Source organism: Schistocerca serialis, chromosome 9 (genome assembly GCF_023864345.2).
Source record: "Schistocerca serialis cubense isolate TAMUIC-IGC-003099 chromosome 9, iqSchSeri2.2, whole genome shotgun sequence".
NCBI lineage: Eukaryota > Metazoa > Arthropoda > Insecta > Orthoptera > Acrididae > Schistocerca > Schistocerca serialis.
The window spans coordinates 258,234,570-258,259,170 of NC_064646.1; the positions used below are offsets into that span (position 1 = coordinate 258,234,570).

The 24,601-nt window shown below is 43.2% G+C and overlaps 2 protein-coding genes across 2 annotated transcripts in view; one reads left to right on the forward strand and one right to left on the reverse strand.

Annotated features, from left to right (window-relative positions):
* LOC126418436 (uncharacterized) overlaps positions 1-18,559 on the reverse strand; it is a 225,943-nt gene extending 207,384 nt beyond the window's left edge. Inside the window, exon 1 of the mRNA XM_050085194.1 lies at positions 18,271-18,559. Coding sequence (XP_049941151.1) covers positions 18,271-18,501 — 231 coding nt within the window. The 5' untranslated portion in view covers positions 18,502-18,559. The remainder of the gene's footprint in view (positions 1-18,270) is intronic.
* Positions 1-24,601, forward strand: part of LOC126418437 (Golgi-associated PDZ and coiled-coil motif-containing protein-like) — a 489,842-nt gene that overhangs the window by 256,850 nt on the left and 208,391 nt on the right. The window lies entirely within an intron of this gene.

The following is a 24,601-nucleotide window of genomic DNA, read 5'->3' on the forward strand; positions in this document are numbered from 1 at the left end:
AGTATCTTCGTTACGCTCTCCAGTAAGGTCAGACAAACTAGTGATCTAAATGAATTGTTTGTGGTGTACAGCAGTCAGTCACAAATTGGTTTTAGATTACTTTATTAAAAATACACCGTTACAGATTTCGAATTTTTCACAGTCCGCCGGCCGGAGTGACCGAGCGGTTCTAGGCGCTACAGTCTGGAACCGCGCAACCGCTACGGTCGCAGGTTCGAATCCTGCCTCGGGCATGGATGTGTGTGATGTCCTTAGGTTAGTTAGGTTTAAGTAGTTCTAGCTTCTAGGGGACTGATGACCTCAGAAGTTAGTCCCATAGTGCTCAGAGCCATTTCTTTCACAGTTCATCTAGGTCCACATTATCTGCCAAAAGTGATGTCCCGGAACTCAACAAGCCGAAGTGGTGCGTCACCCCTCCAACAAAAATTTATCACCAACCATCTGAATTAGGAAAATAACTTCTTTTACCTTATACGTTTAACGTCCCCTGTTAGTTTAGTTTTAGTGCTGGTTGCGCACTTGGTCCTGGCCCGCATACGTAGGCGATATTCTACGATCGCACGCACGAACGTTGTGCAAGCAATCTCGTTTGTAGACTGCATGATTTGATTGTATCGTAGCAATAAACTGATGTCTGTCACTTGCTTTACCTGCGTCTGACGTTATAGGAGCGTTCCATTTTTACAACCGATTGGCTGGTATAAAAATACACGTCAGTAATGGTGGAGTAGATTGTCTTACGACAGTCGCTATCGAAAAAGAGATCGAATGAATCCGTAAGTCGGCCAGCCTCTATTTACACATGCCATTGTAATAAGTACTCGTTCTCACAGTCCGCTGTGACGTACACGATAGTGAAGTAAGTAGACTGTGACAATTGAAGACTGTGTAACATCGAAACTATTGAGTCAGTATATATATATAGTGGATTGAGTGACTCTTGATGTGTTAGGAGTGAGTTTAAAAAAAAATGTAAGTTCAAGTTAGCATCATAGGAGAGGGGACGAGTAACCCTCCTTGTCAACTTCCGTTCCTACACACCTCTTATTGGCTGATATGACATCATTGTGAATAGAAATATGTCATGCTGGTTTCGATAAATTAACCCTTTGTTTGAACAGTTTCTCGCTCACACCGAGGCGCTAACTGAGGAAGGTCTGTATTTAGTCTTATAAAAATAACTCCCCACGAAATAAGACTTATTTTCTACGCCCGTTAACGCGACTAACAGCAAAAAAATAAGAATTATGCCTCCGTGCGGTAGTTAGATGCTGCTGTCCTTTAGCTGTGTTTCCAAACTCACGTGCGCACGAGGTCCCTACTGCATGCTTTCAGCCGTTTTGATAGTAGTGTTTACGCCAGCAGTAAGAGGCGCTATTCAAAAATACAAACATTGCGTATACCGTGCGTGTTGGCCTCAAACGTCCTTTTTCGGAGTGGATGAGTAACCTACTCGTGAAGGGTGAAAGTGTCTGAGAACCTGTGCATACAAAAAAGAATGTTTTCCAAGCATCTGTTAAATTTGTCATCTTGAGGGATTGAAGCTTCAGTCGTCTAGGCACAACTCACATGGCACGTGGCTACTTTTATGTTTTCAGACCGCATAATTTACGGTACGATTTCTACACTTCAAGGAGACCTCGCTTCTAGTTGGAGAGTTGCTTCACTTTCTCTATCTAGAAACGAGGTCCCTATGAAGTGTATACATAATTCTCGGTTATTTCACTTTATGAGAGCGTTTGTGCTTGAGCCAATCACTGCTTCATTTCATTTTCTTCTCTCCTAAACATCCTCATTAATTCACTGTGCTTTTCTTCTCTTTCATCTGTCCATTTTTTCCCTGTTTCTTTTGTTGACTTGTTCAAGCTTTTTGCTTTTAATTTTACTTCTGAACTGTTTTCTGTTCTGAATTTCTTCATCCGCAATTTTCAGTTGTTGTAGGTCCTCTCTGTTCCTTCCACCTGAATAATCTTTAATTTGATTGCATTAACAATGTTAAAAATTTTGTTATTCTTTTTTATCTGTCCCACATAGGAATCCGTAAAATTTTAGGCATAGTTCCGTAAATTTATCTGTGATGTTATCTGTGTGCCGTAGTTTTCCTTTGTAGGTCACATGGTCCAAGGTCCCTCTCGGGGAACAGCGCTGTAGAATTTTCCAGTATTGTGTTAATAATACCAAAGTAGCCATTCCGCCACAACTGTAGGAAATTACTGGTGCTTTTACTGTATGTTTTTCTGGCTAGTGGCAGAGTTTCTGAAAATATATTCAACTATTTCGGTTTATGTTTACTCTTTGTATTAGCTATTACAAGGAACCGCTTTGTTGGTGTAGCTGTATGTCAGTCAGCTGGTGAAATCCTGAACCAATCTGGGAGCACATGTTTTGTAGGCAATCAAATTGCGCAAAGTTTTTTTCAGTTCTTGCGTGATGATTTTTTTCTGATTTACATAGTCTTCTGTAACCGCGCGCTCCGCATTGTGGAAAAGCACGTTCTGAGACTTCATAAGTTCTCATTCTTCATGGGGGAGTAGAAAAGATGAGTCGCTGTAGTTACTATGTAACATCAAAGAAAAGAACAGACTTCAGTCCTTTTGTAACGTAAAATATGATGTCCGGCCCTTTAGGTAATTTTCGTCGTAAACTGCGGATTAAATAAGCCAGTAGATGAGGTAACATTCTTCTTCATTTGTGCTTATCACTCTTAATCGTTTCCAATACTAGTTTATTTTGTGCATGTCTTTCGTGTGGGAACGAAGTTTTTCCCGATGACCTCCTTGTATGAAAAATTCTGGTTCTTCTTATCGTGTAAAATAAGTTGTCAGGGTTCAATGGCTCAAATTGTTGTCGTCTAGGGCATGAGCTTATGGGTGGTACTTCTCCACTCGGCGGTGCCATTTATCGAGTTATTTCAGTATTATAAAGTCCATGCAGCTGGCTGAACGGAAAGAAAACCTCAGAACAAATACTTCACTTTATTGCTATCAAGAGTAGTGCACGCCACGACTGCTCAGAACGAAAAGCCCGCGAACAGCTTGATCGTGATCCCATCCGAACCAGCGCTGCTTGCACCGCAGTTACAATACTGAAAGTAATGCCCCTTCCAAATTACAAAACGCACACAAATTTAACGCACTCTGGCACTGGAAGATACTTTGAAATGACGTATTTAACAAGCTCCTTATCCAGGCCGTGGAGTCCCATAGGATGTCTACCGGCCGCCATGTCATCCCCCACCTTGTGGCGTCATGCGAATGCGGCGTGGAAAGACATGCGGTGAGCACACCGCTCTCCCGGCTGTTTTGTAGACTTTCCAGCCCGGGGAGCCGCCACTCTTCGGTCAAGTAGCTTCTCAATCAGCTTCACGAGGGCGACAAGTGAGTGCACTCCATACTAGTCTGCACACCGAGGTAAAATCCTTGGCGGTAACAAGAATCGAACCCGGGTCCTACGCGTGACAGTCATGTACTGACAACTCACCTACGGAGGAGGATGACTGACATATTTACTTGTTCTTAATGAAATACATTGTTTTTCAATTCTAATGCATAGAGGAAAACCTGCAGTGTATGTCGCATGGACACAACGACGCTCACGATGCCTAGAGTAGGGAAGGAACTTCTGAAGGAGACCGCTGACATGCACAAGTAATATATTTTAATTATTTATCTTCAGAGTCTCTTGGAGTAGGCCTGCTAAGATTTTAAAACGTTATTGCAATGCAATACACTGGAGACTCATTAGCGAGGAGCAGGGTTCAAATACTTGCTCTGCTACGTTTAGTTTTCCCTAAATTAAATAAAACGAATGGTGGGATAGATCCTTCGAAAAATATATCACCCGTTTTCAGACTCATCCATCTCGTGTGCAAGATTGTGCGCCGATTGTAATGACCTCTTTGTCGACGTCACTTCATATTCTCTCATACTTGTTTTTTGCAGTAGACTCTGAGGTACATATTTGTTGTTCGTCGTTATTGCTTGAAAATTTTGAGTCGCAGTTATTACAAGAATAACGAGACACTTTGTATACACTTTAATGGGCATATGCTCCTACCGTAAACTGATGCAATCGCACCAAGTTCCGCATCCAAATAGATGATTAAATCTCCGCCCGGAAGTCCAGATTTATGTTTTCCATGGTTTCCCTAATTTCCCTTGGGAATATTTTCCACAGTCTTCAGATACGGTATTGTTTCGTTTCTAAGCACTTAGAAGTCGACGGCCCACTAGTCGTCAACCGAGCTTCCTTTTTAATGTAATTTTCTCAGCACCGGCACTCGATTGTCATATTCAGTATAGGAATGTTCAAGAGGATAACGGGAATGAAATTATTGTAAGAGGTCAATTAAGAGCTGCGTTAAAAATTACAGGTTGTCGTTAATGTACCGTCATTATGTGACTCGCCTGTAGCCTTCATCACTCTACGTACAAAGCCTTTTGTTGACACCCTTGACGTTCGTATTGTTTCAGTGATGGTAATTGCCTTTATACTGTCGAAATTAGGCTGTGCATAAATAATTAATGAAGACTTAACTGTAATAAAAAACGTTTCTTGACACACACAACACAGTGCTGTATTTCGTTAAAATAAACAGAGTGTGAAAGTAGCAAAGAATTGATAATTCAGTATACTGGTGTTATTTTCCTGAACTGAAACCAATTTGAGGAGTATATTAGTCCACGAAGCGAACCATATGCTCTGATGTTGCGGCGGCGACTTTTGTCACCTGACCAGGTTGTCAGGTTCCAATTCAACGTATTGCGCGCCGTCACCTCGCAGTGCAAGCACAGCTCGTCACCAGGTTTAACCGTTAACTGTATTCGTGGGTTGGTTTATTACCCCATGCGTCGCTCTTTCGTTTAAATTTCCGTTCCTACTGCAGCGTTGCCACTCCGCTTCTCTGTAATCTTAATACCCGCTGCGCTTTTGCATTATGTAGGCATGTGTGATCATTATTTCCGTAGGTACGTACCACTTCGTGTCGAAATCTACCTCATGAAGTTACAAACTTTACTTTCCTTACTTTTCATAAAAAATTATTTTTAATTGTTTTAAGACAGAAGGGAGCAACGTTCGAATGATCATCAAATTTTCGAGCTATTGTTGAGACTACTGACTCATTAAATACGCCAGATTGTTTTCAAGATGCAGTCAGGTTTAGTGACATTGAAACAAAAATATCTACCCGCGAAACTGACCGTGAAATAGAAGACGTTGAAGGGCCATAAGACGAGAATGTTCGTAAAGAAAACCAAGAAGTACTAAGACAGTCGGGCTATTTTTATGGAAAAACTTGTATAAGAAAGAGTAGCAAGATGCTGCACCAAGATTTTATAAAATAAGCCGGCATTGCATTGATAAAAGCAAATATCAAAGAGGAAAATGAATTCCAGAAATTTTTGTAGAGATTCCTAGATTGCAATGGACGAAGTTCTTTGCAAAAATTTCGAAAATGATACTAGGAAGGATGAATCTGCAGTGCAAGTGCAACCGAGTCACCCAAAATCAAAGGTGTAGCGATGCGACAATTCCATTGACAAAAAGGTATGCCTTGATTGTGATGGCCGAAAATAAGTGGTTGTTTGATTCGTTTACATACTATCATCTTTTATTGAAAGTCACCGTTTATTTTTGTTTATAGTTTACTTAATTGATCATCACATCACGTCAAAACATGTTTCTGAACAAAAATTAAGTAGATTTTCTGTTTTTGGAGTCGAAAACTAGCTAACGAAGTTACTAACGTCAGTCTAAATATCGGGTGTACTTAAGGGTTAAAGCTATTGATGATGACTGGATGGTAAATAAAGTGACGGAATGGGCAAGTCAGTGGATCGCAAATTACAGCAGGTGGTGCGCAGTGTTCGGGAGTGGGACTTGTCATCGCGCTTCCTCCCCGTATTCTGAAGTGCAGAGTTTTTATTCATCCGAACTCTCGCGCACTTCTAGAAGTGATATTTCCCGTATTTTGCTAAGAATCTCGTTTAGCCGATTCTAGTACCTCTAGAACTGACCAACTTGTTTGCGTAAAAATGGTAATTTGAAAGTCTTTCACGCCCATCATGGAAGGGGAAGCAAGGAGGCTCTCAGAAACTATGTTCTTCCTATGAGACTTGGTTTTGAAGGCGCCTAAAATAAATGCACCGTCACCTATGCGAAAAAGTTTACAAAAAGAATATTACATTCGAGTTTTACGATAAGATGAGTCAGAATTAAAGCAAGCTGAAGTTTATTCAAACGAAACGGGAAGTGATTTACATTACACTGTGAGTAGATGTTGTCTGCGATAAGTGTTGATCATATGGAAGTGCCGGTCAGTGTTCTACAATGCAGGGCATTGGCGAATAGACGTGTAGCGTTTAACAGCGATTAACTTGTAAGACTACTCTAGTCCATCACTATCCCCTTCACCTTTCCTCAGGCAGAAACATGACAGTGCTACCACTCGGATAAAGACTTCCGTATACTTCGCCGTGTGATGGGTGAACTTGTTTCGTGTGACCGCTGTTGCGGTTCGGAAGAGGGCGATACGGACGACGGCAAAACAGACTACTGGTTGGTCGCGGCTTATCTAGCGAGGCGTAGCTTCCGCGGGGAGTAGAACAGCGACTGCAGACGAGGGGAGTAACCTTGTTCCCAGTTGCAGGCGGCGCTGGTGAATTGTCATGGACTGCGTCGACCGATGGCGTCCATCACATCAGCACAATGACGCTGGCAAACCGAGGAAAATGTACAATGGGTTCCTGATTTTTCACGGATGTCTGTAAGTGCCTCTACTGCCATTGTTTTCCAAACACTTTTTTTGTTGAGTGGTTTTTGAGAGGCACGGACCCCATCTACGTTCACTGGGTGTGAAGAAAAGTCACCTTTCTATGCTTGAAAGAGCAGGATTTTAGGGCTATCATAGACGTACCATCGTTTTGAAACACTAAAGGCATCTTAAGTCGTCTTTAATATCTGTGTGTTCATGTGTGGCAGACAGTACATAGTGTACGACTGTCGTCACCACTTTTCGCAGACAGCGAATTATCAGCGCTGCGGAATCGCCGTTGAACTCCAAACGCTCTGGAATGATGTTGGTCGCTTATATCCCTATACAAGAAAATGCCTTCCTTGTTGCAGGTACGAAATTGGGTAGCGACCCGTTTGAGGTATTTACCTGGGAAGCACCTGCTCCCCGACTTTCACATTGTACAAAAAGAAGTTCACAGATTGTCCTTTGAATTGAAGAAGAAATCTATGTGTAGGTGTTCTTTGTGGCGATTTCCCGGATGGGCCTTCTGTAAAGATCACGACAGATTTTTATGCGTCTTTGTGAAACTGACTTAGTGCTTCCTTTCCAGTAAACTGTATATCGGCTATATGCTAAATTGTAAAGTTACCAAATTTCTTTCGTATATTCATTTCACTGCAAGTTGGCGTCAGTAGCACAGTAGTCGTGCTGAGGAGACTCTCATATGGGGAGCCCTTCCTGGTTCAAGATTCATTTCGACGCCAGGTCCGCACATAAACATATTCTCCTACAAGTAGGGGCCTTGATGTTGAGAGGGAATAAGCCACAAAGGTCATAAGAGCCGTGTATTCGTAATAAAGTGAACAGTTTAGTGATTGTATGTAGTCCAGTTTTAGTGATACTCTTCTATAACCGGCCAAGGACTGCTCTTGCAAAACATATTTTAACGATAAGGGTGAGTCGCTGGCATACATTGTAGACGACAAAGGATATGTTAGTGCTTAAAAGATCAGAGCAAGTCGATGATTCAATACACGATGAAACTGAATATCTACAGTTTTAAGCAAAAAAAAAAAAAATCTGTCAGCGGTCGAGTTGTTCTGTTCTTGCTGACCTGGAATTTTTGTACCGCGGGATACTGTGGAACGGCGTCCCACGCGAAGCGAAATCAAAAACTCCTAGGTAAATAAACTGTCTGCCTAAGCGGCGTCATACCGAATGACAGTTTCGAAGCTGTTATATACATTATAATTATGTGTAGTGTTTATGAAGTTCCCATACCTAATCAACTTGAGAGGCACGTACATTTTGTCGACGGTAAAGCCACCTTGTAATTGTCGTGCGTGTCTGTGTTTCTTCGGAGTTTTTCATGACCTTCCGATAGTCAGACACGAAGTTTTATTTCTGTACTCTTTGTCGGCACGGGCGAGTTCCTAGGCATTCTTCCTGCGTGTGGATCGCGCAGTCATGACGCGGCGTCAGCTATGACGTAAGCCGCCGTGTCACTGCCTTCGCCATCACCGCTCGCCTCCAACAGTTGTCAAGGTGCTTTTCCCGTTCACCGCTTGCATGCTTCGTCCGTGGAGTGTTCGGTTGTCGAGCTTTCGACGTAGCCTCCTCTGACAGAAATACTTGTTTGTAGATGCATAGCGCTGTATCTGCTCTCCGTTTTAAGGAGGCGCGTTTTACTTTCACCGCCGTTAAACGAACATGAAGTGAGACAAGCGAAGGTGAAGGTCTTAACGTATCTTCTCAGGTAGTACACAACAGAGAGTCCTAAAATACAATCTTAACCACTCCAAAACACTGTCGAAAAGCACGTAACTTTATTTTATTTCAAATGGTTCAAATGGCTCTGAGCACTACGGGACTTAACATCTGAGGTCATCAGTCCCCTAGAACTTGAAACTACTTAAACCTAACCCACCTAAGGACATCACACACCCCCATGCCCGAGGCAGGATTCGAACCTGCGACCGTAGCAGTCACGCGGTTCCAGACTGTAGCGCCTAGAACCGCTCGGCCACTCCGGCCGGCATTTTATGTAGAGGAGGAACAAAATAGTGCTTAGTTAGCCTCGTCGACATTGTGATAATTAAAGACTGAGCACTGTGTAATTCGGAGAGCTCTTGCAGGGACACGGCCAAAGCTTTATCACAGGAACCTTCGTCGTATTCGCCTAAAGGAATTTACGAAAATGAGGGAAAATTTCAGTTGGGACGACTGGATAGGGATTTCCTGTCCTCGGGAATGTAAATCCACTACCTTAAACCATTGCACCACAATACAGGGGAATGGATAGAAAATTCAGTGTAGACTGCATCCCGCGACAAAAAGATAGACGCGATGCGGAAGAAAGCTCGTCTTAAAGATGTCTGTTTCGGTCGCGTACATTTCGTACATCAGAAAGGTATATATTAAGTACCTCTTCACAAATCTGCATTCTTCTTTCCCGGAGGAAGGCGAAACCCTTCTTAAAGCGGACCTGATGTAAAACTGTTCATCTCCAAGCAATCCAGTTGAGCACACTGTTGAAGTAACAGGGATTAATACCTGTTTGCTTAAATTAGATGCCGTTGCTATTTTATAATTTTTATTCATGCTTATCAATCATCATCGGTCTGCACATATTTACATACCTGGTATTTTGACCATAATTAGATTTTTTCGTTAATTGCTGCAGCCGGTCTTTGTGGCCGAGCGGTTCTAGGCGCTTCAGTCCGGAACCGCGCTGCTGCTACGATCGTAGGTTCGAATCCTACCTCGGGCATGGATGTGTGTGATGTTCTTAGGTTAGTTAGGTTTAAGTAGTTCTAAGTTCTAGGGAACTGATGACCTCAGCAGTTAAGTTCCATAGTGCTCAGAGCCATTTGAACCATTAACTGCAGCATTCATTCGATCGTCAGAATGAAAGCACATCCAGTGGGGAAAATATCACGTTTTTACTAAAGTAATCAATTTACACTTAACTCGTGTATACACTGAGGTGACAAGTCATTGGATGGCGATATGCACAATTACAAATAAAGGTAGCACTGCGTACACAAGATAAAAAAGGGCAGTGCCCTGGCGAAGCTATGGTTTGTACTGAAGTGATGCATGTGAAAATGTGTCAGACGTAATTATGACCGTAAACGAGGATGTCTTCCAACGTGGAATGTTAGTTGGAACTATACGCCTGGAACATTCCATTTTGAATATCGTTACGGAATTCAGTACTCCAGGATCCACAGTGTCAAGAGGGCGCCGAAGTAGCACATTTCGAGCATCACCCCTCACCTCACTCAGGATAGAGTAGCATGGAGAACTGCATCAAACCAGTCTCAGGACTGAAGACCACAACAACAACAAACAACCCCTCAACATGGACAACGCAGTGGCCGTCGGCCTGCACTTAACGACCCAGAGCAGTTGCATTTGGATACGGTTGTCAGTGCTAACAGACAAGTAACACTGCATGAAATGACCGCAGAAATCAATGTGGGGCGTACGACAAATGGGCTATGGCACGACCGACGTGATTGCCTTTGCTAACAGCACGACACCGCCTGTATCGCCTCTCCTGGCTCATAACCGTATCGCTTGGACGTTAGACGACTGGAAAACCGTGGCCTGATCAGATGAGTCCCGATTTCATTTGGTAAGAGCTAAATGTGGAGTTAGTGTATGGCGTAGACCACACAAAGCCATGGACCAAAGTTATCAAAAAGACACTGTGCAAGCTGGTAGTGACTCCATAATGGTGTGGATTGTGTTTACGTGGAATGGATTGGGTCCTCAGTTCCAACTGAACTGATCATTGACTGAAAATCTTTGTGTTCGGCTACTCTGAGACCATTTGCAGCCGTGGACTTCCATGTTCCTGAAAACGATGGAATTTTTATGGATGATAATGTGCCATTGTCACCGGGCCACAATTGTCGGCGATTGGTTTGAAGAACATTCCGGACAGTTAGAGCGAATGATTTGGTCGCACAGGTTGCCCGACATGAATCCCATCAAGCATTTATGGGACATAATGGAAAGGTCAGCTCGTGTACAAAATCCTGAAGCGGCAACATTTCCGCAGTTATGAAAGCCGATAGAGGCAGCATGGCTCAATGTTTCTGCAGGGGGTTTCCAAAGATTTGTTGATTCCATGTTACTTCGAGTTGCAGCACTAGGACGGGCGAAAGGAGGTCCGACAAGATATGAGGAGGTATTGTTTGACTTCGTTCAGCTCAGTGTAGTTTTCAAACATACACTTCTAAAACAGCATTTATTTGCCAAGACTAGTGATGACGCGCCCACTGTGAAATGAAATGTCAGTACACTTCGCTGGCTCAATTAACGTCGGATTGCTTGCGTTATGATTTATACAAGCTGCTTACATTCTGATACGTGAAAGTGATGGTTTAGAATGCCACGCAATAGCTAAGCGCATTTGAAGTTGCCAGTTCGCAGCAAAACGAAATGAACGCTTTTCCTGATAAATGCGAAGATCAGTTAAACTTCGTACGAAGTTCTTCGAGTGTATTTAAAAATGTGCCACACTGTTTACCTGCGATAGTCTTTCTAACGTGTGTGTTATGAAGGGCGTGAGGGAATAGAAAATTGTCGCTGTGTAAAAAGCTGGAAATCCTAAAAAATGTTGAAACATCAAGAATGTCGAAATTACTTTCTCTGAGGCTCGTTGGCACTCCAGGCAAAACGTAAGTGTTTCAGGTATCCTTGCCTTTTAATAAACGAAGCTCGAATTTAAGAAACCAAAATTCTTTTGAACCAATGAAATAATTATTACCTGTTGTGGTACTGAAGTTCAGTTTCATATAACATTTGAGTAAGTGTTTCCTTCTTTGTGGACAGAATTCCATGCGTTGGAGTCTGTCCCTAGCCGCGTCTGCCACCCCCAAGTTCCACATTAGGCGCCATCGCTATTGACAGAGCGCCAGCTATATAGATACAACAGCGACGCTGATTACAACTGTCACAAGAGTTATCACTGTTTCCTCGGCTCGGCGCCGGCTTGTATTCCTGGCGCCTGAATACACGCATTCAGGACGGCGATTAAACCACAGCCGAACTACTGGCGGATCTGTAAACACACGCCTGTCCAATAAGCGCCAGAGACTCCCAGTTCGTTAGACCAGTAAACAAAGTTCGCTAACTGCGAGCCATCAACGTGTGCCGCAATTCTCCACTGACGTCATCAGTATTGAATGTATCTGCTGCAAGCGTCATGAGCTATAAACATTATCACACAATTTGCCCATGCGCACTACTCGTGTACCTATGGGTTTGTGTACTGATCAGCACGTGTCTGAAAGATTGACAAACTGGGCCACAGCAAAATTAAATTTAATGTGGATTCTGTAAATACACGAAAAGGTGCAATAGCGTTTACCTAAATGATCGGCGATTGGTGACTGGAATCAGTGTCATTCATATGTTGGCGTATCTCTCTGTAGCGCTTTAAGGCGGAGCGACAGCGTAAATCTAGTAGTTGGGAAGGCAAGTGACGAAGTGGGATTGAATGAAAAAATTTAAAGGAAGTATAATTCATCACGGAGGTAGCAGTTTGCAAAGCTCTTTTGTTTCTTTACTGTTGCTGGACGGCCTGGGACTCTCTCAAAGTCGGATTAGAGGGTGTGGGGGGTGAGAGAGAGAGAGAGAGAGAGAGAGGGGGGGGGGGGGGTGATTCAAAGAAGAGCTGCACGCTGCCTCACGGAAATGCTTAATGCTCAACAAAGAGCAATAGGAGACGTTTCAAGAAATTATGGAAGCACACGTTCCTAAATCTGTAAAACTGGAAAAATTCTCGCTTTTCACAATGTTTCTTCCTGTACACTGTGTAAAAGGAATGGCGAGAAATAATACTGCAACACCACGTATACCACTACCACACATTGTACACTAGCTTAATGAGTACATATGTAATGAGTACCTATTCTAGCATTCGCCACCAATTACGACCACTCAGAGTATGTGAAACGCATTTACAAACACCTTGTGTTTATACTGCCTCTTACGTGTCGCAATGACTTGTAGTTGAATCGATTCTGCGTATTAAAAAAAAAAAAAAAAAAAAAAAAAGGTTCAAATGGCTCTGAGCACTGTGGGACTACACCTTATACCTTCCTCCTATGTATAGACCGTGAATTCATAATGGAATGTAACACCATGTTTGTCAAATAGTTGTCCTTACCTTGGATGGTACAGCGAACTTAAAGATCATTTAACGCGCGAATACAAGGCCAAAACTTTTCAACTTGAAGTTTGTTATAGCCTCAAAGAGCATTGTGAATACTTATATATGTACACTATTTCGTATATTTTACCCGCGGTGCATATGGCAATTTCTTAGTGTTTGTAGGCTTTCATCCAGGATACGTTGCACACATACCTCACAATTCGCTGCACATTGCAATTAAAGGTCAGTACAAAACATTATCTTTAAGGGCTTGTACTGTGAACAGATATTGTACAGATTCCAATAGAAATGTTACGGAAACAAATGTATAATGGTCCGCCTCCGTAGGCGTGCGGTCGGCGCGGCGGATTGCTTAACCATAGGGACCCGGATTCAATTCTCGGCCGAGTCGGAGATTTTCTCCGCTCAGTGAATGGGTTTTGTGTTCTCCTTAATTCCGTATCATCATAATTGACATTCCGCTATTGAGCCGTATAGGCACATCCGGAAAGCCAGCAAATTGAAAAACAGTGTGTATATACGTTTCACTTACCTATGTCTAGCATTCGCCACCAATTACGACCACTCAGAGTATGTGAAACGCATTTACAAACACCTTGTGTTTATACTACCTATTACGTGTCGCAATGACTTGTAGTTGAATCGATACTGCGTAAAAAAAAAATGGTTCAAATAGCTCTGAGCACTGTGGGACTTAACATGTGAGGTCATCAGTCCTTTAGAACTAAATACTTAGAACTAAATACTTAAACCTAACTAACCTAAGGACATTACACACATCCATGCCCGAGGCAGGATTCGAACCTGCGACCGTAGCGGTCGCGCGGTTCTAGACTGAAGCGCCTAGAACCGCTCGGCCACAGGGGCCGGCTGATTCTGCATCAAAACCCATAAATTTACAAAAACGAAGAAGCACAATTTCGCTAAGGTTTCCAGTGTATACCCGCATTTACTCCTAGGTTACTGTGGGCGAAGTGGCACAGTGTTTAAGACACGGAACACTCTTTCAGGAGTGGCAACTTGAATTGTTTCAAGCTATTTGATTTAGCTTTCGCGTTGCTTCTCTAAATACTGGGGAGAATACAAGATCCAGCAGCGACACAAGTAATTTTCACGCTTAAGCTCGTCAAATTGTAGTAGTATTCGATCTCGAACGAAACGCCAATCCACTCTGCCTATGCTACTACTTTCATTCGACGTTAAACGCGAACACTACTACGGTTTCATCATTTAGCTTACACATCTACCACTTTGTCAACACGCAGCTCTTCTTGTACCACATGCAAATGTTACACACACACACACACACACACACACACACACACACACACACACACACACACACACACACACTGTTACAAAGAAGAACAAAAGCATGAGACATGTAAGTGCTCCCAAAACTTCCGCTTATTTTCAGTGAGTATGCCATGGTGCACTGTCTATACTACTATGATTATACAGTGAGTAACGGGTGTAACTGCAGATAATTTTGTTGATGACTGAGGACGCTGCACTGAACAATATTACATCAGTATTTGCGTCATTGGCAGACTAATAATCATAGCTATTTCAAATTGTATGTTTTATAGTTGGGTAATACCTCTAAGTACATGTGGCTAGAGCAAACCATTAATACATATTTTATCCGAACAGCAGGTCAGGTGTTGAAGCTTGGACGCAAAACGTGTAGTCCATAGTTACAGGCGTAGTCCACTTAGTGGTGCAGATGGCTGTATGGACAGGTACGACCACGCAGAAAACATCAGGACGTAAAGTTTGTGATGTATTTGTGGGAGGACTGTTAGATGCAGAAAAAATATGATCAACATATTGATGTGTGTACATATCAAGGTACCACATATGAAATTATCTGCACATGTACCAGTTACATCCTGTTTGTTTGATACAGTGTGTACGCTGGATACTTCGTAGGTATTTCTTGAAATGTGGCTGGCTATGACGAAATAAGACTAACTTAGTTAAGAATAGAGCTGCGTATATGTAAATAAAAACGCTTTTATTCTTCGCAGAATTTTCACTATAGTGTCTTAGATCTTAATATTGACAGCAGTGAATGTGTGGCAGTAAGACTAACCGATCACAAATTTCCTGTAGACATCTGGCGCTTTACCAGTGCGTGTTTTAGGGAGTGGCTGTCTAAGACAAAAAATTCAATTTTAAAATTATTTCTTCTTTTTGTTATAAGAAGTATAGTAGTTCATATACTTCAGACTCGGCCGTTTATGTAATCAGACTAATTCACACAAGTGAAATTATTAATCGTTAGTGTGAGAGATTAAAACGTGTTTAATTGATACTGTGTTTTTTGCTCTAGTATGACAGGCCGGGAGCGGACGTCACAGTCAGAAATTGACTTTGGTTTTTTAGTATAACGCAACCTGGAGACGCTTATAGTGGGTTATCTGGTGGGCCAGCCCAATTCGTGAACCGCGTCCGCTAAGAGATAGCGCCTGTGGCACGTTGTAACAGCTTCTGTCCTCAGTAAAGATTCTCTGAGGAGAGAGCGCCTTATGGAATCTTAAAGAAGTATTCTGTGGTAGTGTTCCGTACTCCTGCATGACTGTTTTACTGTTTCTGGTTTGTGATTATGCAGTTTATGCTATCCTTCTAATGAGTGTTTCTGACGTAACGTTTTCGCTTTATCTACTATATTTGACGCTCACTAACTCTTAATATCATAGTTTAGCAAGAATGACGCGTTTAAAAGAACGTGAATTACCAGCTAACTGAAGTGTTTCGTTTTCTTGGTACTGATACTGTAAAAGTTTTATACAGAGGACAAGGCAGGTGAATACCATACACTTTGTGATTCTATCCTATTGGGCTTAATAGTAGTGATAACCTTGGTAGCTGCATCATCTTAGCCCATTATTTGACGTGTTTGCGTAGTATATTAATGAAAGGAAGGAAGATTATGGTTTATCGTCTTCAGAGAATTAGTACAATAAGATTTGTTGTTGTTAGGATGATTAAGTTCATTGTTAGGATGATTACGTTAGGATGATTACGTTAGGGTGATTACGTTAGGGTGATTACGTTAGGGTGATTACGTTAGGGTGATTACGTTAGGGTGATTACGTTAGGGTGATTACGTTAGGGTGATTACGTTAGGGTGATTACGTTAGGGTGATTACGTTAGGGTGATTACGTTAGGGTGATTACGTTAGGGTGATTACGTTAGGGTGATTACGTTAGGGTGATTACGTTAGGGTGATTACGTTCATTTGTGGGTGAAACCATAATCTTTAATTCCCTCAGGTTTTTCATAAATTCTAAGTCAGCATTTCCAGGTAGGTGAAATTTTAAAGACTTCATGACACCCATTACATCCACAGTCTTGAACTGTTAGACTTCGTCTAGTTACATACAGAGCAAATGAACTTCACCACATCATAATAGGTTTTCAGTGTTCACACCATAGCACTGTTGCCTGAGCAATACCTGACAGGCGAAGGTTTAGTGTTAACACGGAATATCGTGGAAAGCAAGACTGGGAGTTTTCATTTGCCTAGTCTCAACGATGTGCCCTTCTTCAGCAAGTGTACACGAGAGGTTTTGACATAGTTTCTTCTGCTCACGTGAAGCGTTCCCTCTGTACTGACCGAGCACACGTGCTGACACTGAAGGACGCCGATATAGTACTTGGTGTCGGTGAAAATGTAAAAGTTTTTTTTTTCCATAATGGTGTCACGACACATCTGAATTAACGATGCATCGTTGAATGTTAAGTGATGCACCCCAAGACATAAGTACTTGTGTGAGGTATTCCAGTTCTGCTTAACCTGTCAATGATAATAGGGCTGCATTTACGTTAAGCATAGCTACATAGATGAAGCAACGGGAAGTGTACACGACAGTTGTCAACAGTTTGTTCTTCACATTTGGAACCGCACGGATTCGGGCGGTGAAGAACCCTGATATGGTTCCACAAGCTCTGTGTCCAACACAGAGAACGTGCCACCATGGTTAGGCCTTACGAGAGCTCGCGATGCTGATTACAGATCGCTGTTCATTCTCAACCAAACGCCTCAGTGAACGGGAGTATTAAAAATCCATATCGCTAGCACTCGGCCATTAACATCAACTATCGAAGCCAAGACCGTTTGTTGGCCTTCGAGTAGCTCTCCAATTGTCTTCGCGACGCTGCGTGAATCTAGGGTTCGTTTGTGGGCGGGTGGGGAGATTGAGGTGGGAGGGGTTCCATTTTGTTATTGTTACTCCACTCTCTTGTTGTTACTCCTTGTTTTAACACAACACAGGTGCCCACGATTTTAATAATAATAGCAGTTAGATATATAAAATGTTTTAATATTATAATAATTTGTATCAGTGGTTAGTACATCATTTTAGCATAGCGTCCAAGAAGTTTCAGATCAGGGAAAAAGCATTCCGGCCGGGGTGGCCGAGTGGTTCTAGGCGCTACAATCTGGAACCGCGCGACCGCTACGGTCGCAGGTTCGAATCCTGTATGGATGTGTGTGATGTCCTGAGGCTAATTAGGTTTAAGTAGTTCTTAGTTCTAGGGGACTGATGACCTTAGAAGTTAAGGCCCATAGTGCTGAGAGCCATTTGAACCAAAAAGCATTCGTGTGAAAATTTGAAGAGTGCCGGTAGATTTATAATGCATTTTCACAAATTCGTCGACGTCATAATTTCATTAACAAACAGAAGCCAGCACTCAACATTATGAATATTCTGCCACTGTTGCGAACATAAGTCGGCAGACTGTCGTCGCGAGACTGTAAATGGCGGAGGGATGCCGGTCTTCCAGTCGTTTTTGCGCAGTCAAGATGTCACTCTTCTTGTTAGTTTATTTCTTAGTGAAGGGTTTATCCCTTGTGTTTTCCCTCACTCCACATCCTATTGTTCGCCGATTGTATCCCGGGACTCGGGAACCGTGTCGGGTTTGTTTTTGACGACAGGTACTGTCAGCCTTTGCCTCTACAGGCAAGTCAGGCTGCAAGCCCGTCGACTTGAGCAGTCCCTCAAGCAAGTGTTCTTGCTAAACATAGCCTGTAATTTCAAGAAATTCCTTGGCATTTTGTAGACTCTTCCTTTACTGGCTGCTTTCTTCTCCGAACATGAGCTGAGAAATTTTGAAACTGGCGTAGGTAGGGATGTAAATGCGTTGACTAAAATAATTTTGTTTTGTGTGGAAGGGGGGAGGGGCTGGTCATGCCCCCTTCCCCTTCGAGATGATGACTTGTTTTCACATCAAGTAAAAATCTTTGGGAATAGGTACTGCCCCGCTTGACATTCATTAACAAAAATGTCAGGTGTTATAACTTGGACGTGTGATGAGGTGTGCGCCCTGTCGCCTTACCTGAAGAGATAGCGCGGAGTGCCGGTAGGGGATCCACGACTGCGCAGCGGCGATCCCCACGCTGCCGCCAGACACCTGCTGCTGCTGTTGCTGGTGGTGGTGGTGCCCGTGAGCCGCCGTCGCCGCCGTGCCGGCAGAGGCCGCCGTCGCTGCAGACGCCGCGCCTTCGGCCGCGACCGCGACCTCGAGCAGAGCTGCGAGCAACAGTGGGCCGAACGCGGCCAGCCACATGGTGGTGCGGCCGACTCACCGACTCCCTCACTGACTGAGTGGCCGGCTGACGGGCCGCCGCAGACTGGTGTGGCCTTGCTGCCAGCAGCCGCGGCGCCCGGAGGAGGTCCAGCGGGCTTCTGCCTGCCCCCACCACGCACCACCACACCCCACCAGACACCGGCCGCACAGCTGAGCCAGTTGGTCCAGCCGGGCGGCCGGCGAAGGCTGCGCCGAGCGCCTCGGGCCATCTCACTCCGCTCACACTTGACGCTTCCGCCACTTGTTGCTCGGCTGTCACTGCTGGCTCGACCAAACACTTCCCTACCGCGCCTACTTTGACCTACCTCGGAACGGGCGACTTACCCCTGACTCTTCACTTGGTTTTACAGAACAGTCTGTTACACTGGAGCAAAATAACTGATGATGGTCGAAGTAGAGAGGAAGGCGTTTCTGAAGAAGAGAAATTTAACATCGAATATTAAGTGTCAGGAAGTCGTTTCTGAAAGTATTAGTATGGAGTGTAGCCATGTATGGAAGTGAAACGTGGACGATAAATAGTTTGTACAAGAAGAGAATAGAAGCTTTCGAAATGTGGTGCTACAGAAGAATGCTGAAGATTAGATGGGTAGATCACATAACTAATGAGGAGGTATTGAATAGAATTGGGGAGAATAGGAGTTTGTCACACAAGTTGGCTGGGAGAAGGGACCGGTTGGTAGGACATGTTCTGAGGCATAAAGGGATCACAAATTTAGCATTGGAGGGCAGCGTGGAGGGTAAAAACGTAGAGGGAGACCAAGAGATGAATACACTAAGCAGATTCAGAAGGATGTAGGTTGCAGTAAGTACTGGGAGATGAAGAAGCTTGCACAGGATAGATTAGCATGGAGAGCTGCATCAAGCCAGTCTCTGGACTGAAGACAACAACAGCAACAACAACAACTGTTACACTGAATCTGATCAGAAGAAAGTGAACTTACCCGATGAACTGAAATGATCGTATGGCATTATTGGCCGGGAGAACTGTGTACGCAGTTCACTTCCTGGCCTCTCGTCCTGCATTGGTACGTTTAAGTTTAGAACGTTGAACGTACAGTGCGTGAGGGCTCATTGCTCTCGCCTTACTTCCCCTCCAAAACAACATGTTACATCTCCAACACTTTAGAGAAACTATATAAGGTGCTGTTCCGTAATACTTCACAAAGTGCACGTGGGGTCCGCGATCTGTGTCCCTTCGCTGGTCGAGAAATACGTTTGCTAACTGCAGAGTCTACACCTACGTATGTACATTCATACTCCTCAAGCCACCGTACAGGACGTGGCGGAGAGTACCCTATACCACTACTTGTACGTTTCCTTTTCCTTTCGCAAATTTAGCGAGGGGAAAATTGACTGTCTATACGCCTCTATATGAGCCTAATTGCTCTGCTCTTCGGGTCCTTACGCGAAATGTGTGTTTGGCGGCAGTAAAATCGTTTGGCAGTCAGCTTCAAATGCAGATTTTCTAAATTTTCTCAATAGTGCGTGTTCCTCCCTCCAGGAATTGCCATTTCAGTTGCTGAAGGATCTCCGTGATACTTGTGTGTTGCTCGAACCTCCCGGTAACAAATATAGCTGCCCGCCTCTGAATTGCTGTGGTGTCTGGTGCGCCGGTCGGTGTGGCCTAGCGGTTCTAGGCGCTACAGTCTGGAATTTAGCGACCGTTACGGTCTCAGGTTCGAATCCTGCCTCGGGCATGGATGTGTGTGGTGTCCTTAGGTTAGTTAGGTTCAAGTAGTTCTAAGTTCTAGGGGACTGATGACCTTAGAAGTTAAGTCCCATAGTGCTCAGAGCCATTTGAACCATTTTTAAGCCCCATAGGGCTCAGAGCCATTTGAACCATTTTTTTTCCTCTCTGGTGCGGTTCCCAACCATTCGAGCGGTACTCAAGAACAGGTCGCCCAATATACCGAACTCGGCCATTCGCCGTACCTTACCACACTCCTCACAGGCTCGTTGCATTTCATATTCATTTGCAACGTTTCGCCTAGATATTGAAACGACGTAACTGTGTCAGACGGGTTACTACTAATGAAGCCTTTTTTTTATTTTAATCCACATTAACGTGTATTTCTATTCGAGCTAGCTGCCATTCATCACGCCAACTAGAAATTATGTCTTTTATTTTGTATCATCCTACAGCCACCCAACGAAGACATCTTCCCGTACACCATAGCTACAACAGCAAACAACCGCCACTTCACGCGTCCTCTCAATGACGTGCTTTCCTGGCTGCGACACATCTGCTCGCTGCAGATTCGCCAATGTAACTGCCTCGCCCGGTAACTGCATCTCAACAATACCTGCCTCTCCGGAACAAAGGGACGGGTAGGCTCTCGTTAATACAATTGCGAGGTTCCCAGGCAAGGAGCAGTTTATACTAGAAAAGCTGACCTGTCTAGTTTGCTAGCAGGCGCTAGAGACGGCAAACTTGAGTTAGAGGAACTCGGCACCCTGTCCGTGCTAGCAGGCGCTAGAGACAGCAAACTTGAGTTAGAGGAACTCGGCACCCTGTCCGTGGTTGTTCGGCCGCCTGGTTAAAGTATTTCTACTCTACGTTACTTCGGCGACTTGTGTGTTGAAGAAGATTAAATGAAATGATTAGGGCAACGCATACGCGCCGTCCCGAGGGAAGAAAATCGACGCGGCCGGGAACCGAGCCTGGGACTCCATGATGTAGAGGCAGCTGGCCTGAGCACTAGACCACGAGCTACGGACAAGACGTGGGAAGTGTTGTCGTTACAGCGTTGGCAGCTGCTGCACGGAACGTATGGATATCCCCTGTAGTCGCATCATAAAATCCCCCGTTTGACCGGTCTAGAGAGCAAGTATCTCCTCTATAAAATTAAACCTCGATTCCGCAAACAGCTCACTATTCGTTCATGAGATCCAGGGCGTTGTCGAGAACGACGCCCAGGTTGCTGAATTGTTCTTTGACTTCCGGAAGCCATTCGACAGTGTTCGGCAATGTCGTTTAGTGAACAAAATACCAACTTGCTGACTTTCGAAGCAGATGTATAACAAACTGAAGACAACACCAAGCGTGAATCCGAGGGCGAACTAAGTCATGGCGTTCATGACGCCCCTCCACCCAACAATATTTAAGTAAAAGCATTTTTTGCCTACATTAATTTCCAGATTTATCGAAAAAGACATGAAATTCTGAAGTTTCGTTTAGCACAAGATTCTGTCCATTTGCGTTCCAAGTGGTTTGTTTTGCGGGCTGACTGGCTACATAAAATATTTCAGCCAGGAAAACTCGCCCATTCACCGTGTCGTGACCATACTTGCAGCCAACAATACATCCTCACGCTTCTTGACTACACACACACACACACACACACACACACACACACACACACACACACACACACCACAGGAAGTTGAGGGAAAGCAAGAAAGAAAAGGAAAGATAAACCATTAGGAAAATGTAATTGAAAGGATGACTTTTACCGAACCTAGATGCAAAAGACGGAAAGATACAGCATACACAGTGTGTCTCAGGTTGGAATGGTGAGTATTCTGGGATATTACAGGAACGATCGTCTGTCACAAGAAACTTCATTTGGACATAGGCCCTATTCCGAATTGTTTCCGAGATATAAAACATTTAATGTATATTCAATACAGAAAAATGATTTTTAAATAGGAATTTTACGAGCCCATTCGACAGAACAGTCTTATTAGTCCACTGCGATAGTTGTTTATCGACATGTATTGGCAAGGACAATAAGACACGAAGAATAACAATCTGCACCATACTGGTGGTAGTCAGTGCGGACGAAGGCGGTGCTGTCGCTGCCTAGAATACTGGTTATTCTTGGTGTTCAGCTGTCGCTATTAACACATGTAGATAAAATGAATAGCGCGCTAGACAAATCTGAGACCTCTTTATCGAATGACCACTTAAAATTCTGCTTTAGAAGTCATTTTTGTGTATTGAATAACACAAAAAATGAGTCATAATGCACATTAAATGTGTTCTATCTCGGAAACAATTTGGAATGTGGCATATGACCATATAAAGTCATTTTTACTTCAAGTGATCGTTCCTGTTATATCTCAGAATATTGACCATTCCTCCTGGGGCACCCTGTGTACAGTCGCATAGGCGAAGTCTGCAGAACTGCATTCAGAATCTTAGAACAAAGTGAAATGCTGATAACTGTGAGTCCTCAGTTCGATATTGTTCCGTATAAATTACAAAAATGTCGCAGTTCTCGAAGTCTGTTATTATTATAGTTCCTAAGACCATTACAAGCCACATCCTTGATGTAGTTATTTGAATTGCAATTTCCTGCAAGTTGCGCTAAGCACTGATGTAAGCAAATAATATAAAATGTTTCAATATAATAATAATAATAATAGCTTTTAAATCTTTGGCATCTGTGGCTTGTTAAAAATGAGCTTGAGGGCATGTTATCTTTGATTCAAACAAGCTGCAACCACCCCTACGACTTCCTATATCTGAGCGTACTCAACACGTCGTTCTTAGCTGGGCGAAATCGACAGGCGCTTCAGTCTGGAACCGCGCGACCGCTACGGTTGCAGGTTCGAATCCTGCCTCGAGCATGGCTGTGTGTGATGTACTTAGGTTAGTTAGGTTTAAGTAGTTCTAAGTTCTAGGGGACTGATGACCTCAGCTGTTAAGTCCCATAGTGCTCAGAGTCACTTGAACCATTTTCTCTTTGTCGACGTTTTGATAGGTCACAGACGTAATAGGTGTTTCTGTTACATGTACGTATCTTCTCAGATTGCTTGCTGCAGTATCCCGCGTGATAGTTACCACACAGTCCTGCCTCCTGAGAGGTTATCAGTGTTGTATAAATTTTAAAAAAAGAAGCATTTATTGTACAGATTCGACACGCAGGTCGCCTAAGTGGCGCCAACTTAAGTCTTGCACCAGACGACCGGTCTACGTGACTAGAGGCTCTAGTATGATAAAAAAATTATTACTATTATTAGGTTAAATATATTTCAATTCTATCAATTTAAATCTGTTTCATACTAGAATGTCGTGTTCCCAGTTTGGCACAGCTTTGCCACAGGAAACACGAAAGCGGTAGAAGACGTCCGTCTTCTGGTCGGCTCCTGATCGTTGTCAGAAGGAGGCTAGTTTTTGATTACGCAAAGACTTCTATGACTTGGAAAAGAACAACCTGGATTTCTTTACGTAATCAGTATGAATTTTATAATTACCTAAGGGACCTTTAACAATGAACAGTAAAAAAAAAAAAATGCATTTGCAAATGAAATCATTAATAAATGGGTCTGCTATGAGTTGTATAGAAGACAAGGGGCGGCCTTCTGTACACGACCAGGATGCCGCAGTATTCTCTGCTGTAGTAAAGGCTGTTTGACATTTATAAAAATAATGTGGCATGGAGGTTAAAAAATGTATAAAGGAAAAGAATAGAATAAGAAATCTGGTAAACACTAAATATATTCTAATAATTCTCACAAGCAATTAGAGCTACTTTATAGACAGCATAACTTACCTAAGTAATTATCTAACTCTATGGTGCGATCAGATTTCAGCCTGTCCTTTACTAGCTCCTATGTTCGCGTTTTTGTCACAAATTACAGTCACTTTTCTCCTTCATTAAAGACAATTCTTGCACTGTTCAACACCTCCGATAACAATAGCTTGCCGAGTTACAGTTTCGAACATAAATTACTTGAATGTTATTAATTAATAATGTTGTCTGCACGCTGGCAAGACCGCTCACTTTTTTAGCTTAAAGTCGACCTCCTTTACGTTTTCACATAACAAGCAGAAGCGCATTAAAATCTGAAGATCTACAAAAGTTTTCTAACGTCATCTTTTATTTCGATCGAAGCGGAACGACAGTTCAGCTTCTGTTAAAATGTTTCTTTGACTGCGCAATCGATGTATTGGCGTCCGCGCTAGATGCGCATCTTTACAGTTATGTAAATTATACAAAACAAATGTCTTTCAAAGGGTACTCAAAGCTTTCGTAGGACGGAAATACCAATAATATTACAAGGCCCTAACCACACGCACGTTTCACATTTCTTTTCATTGTACAGAATACACTTAAGGTTAAAGGATACATGA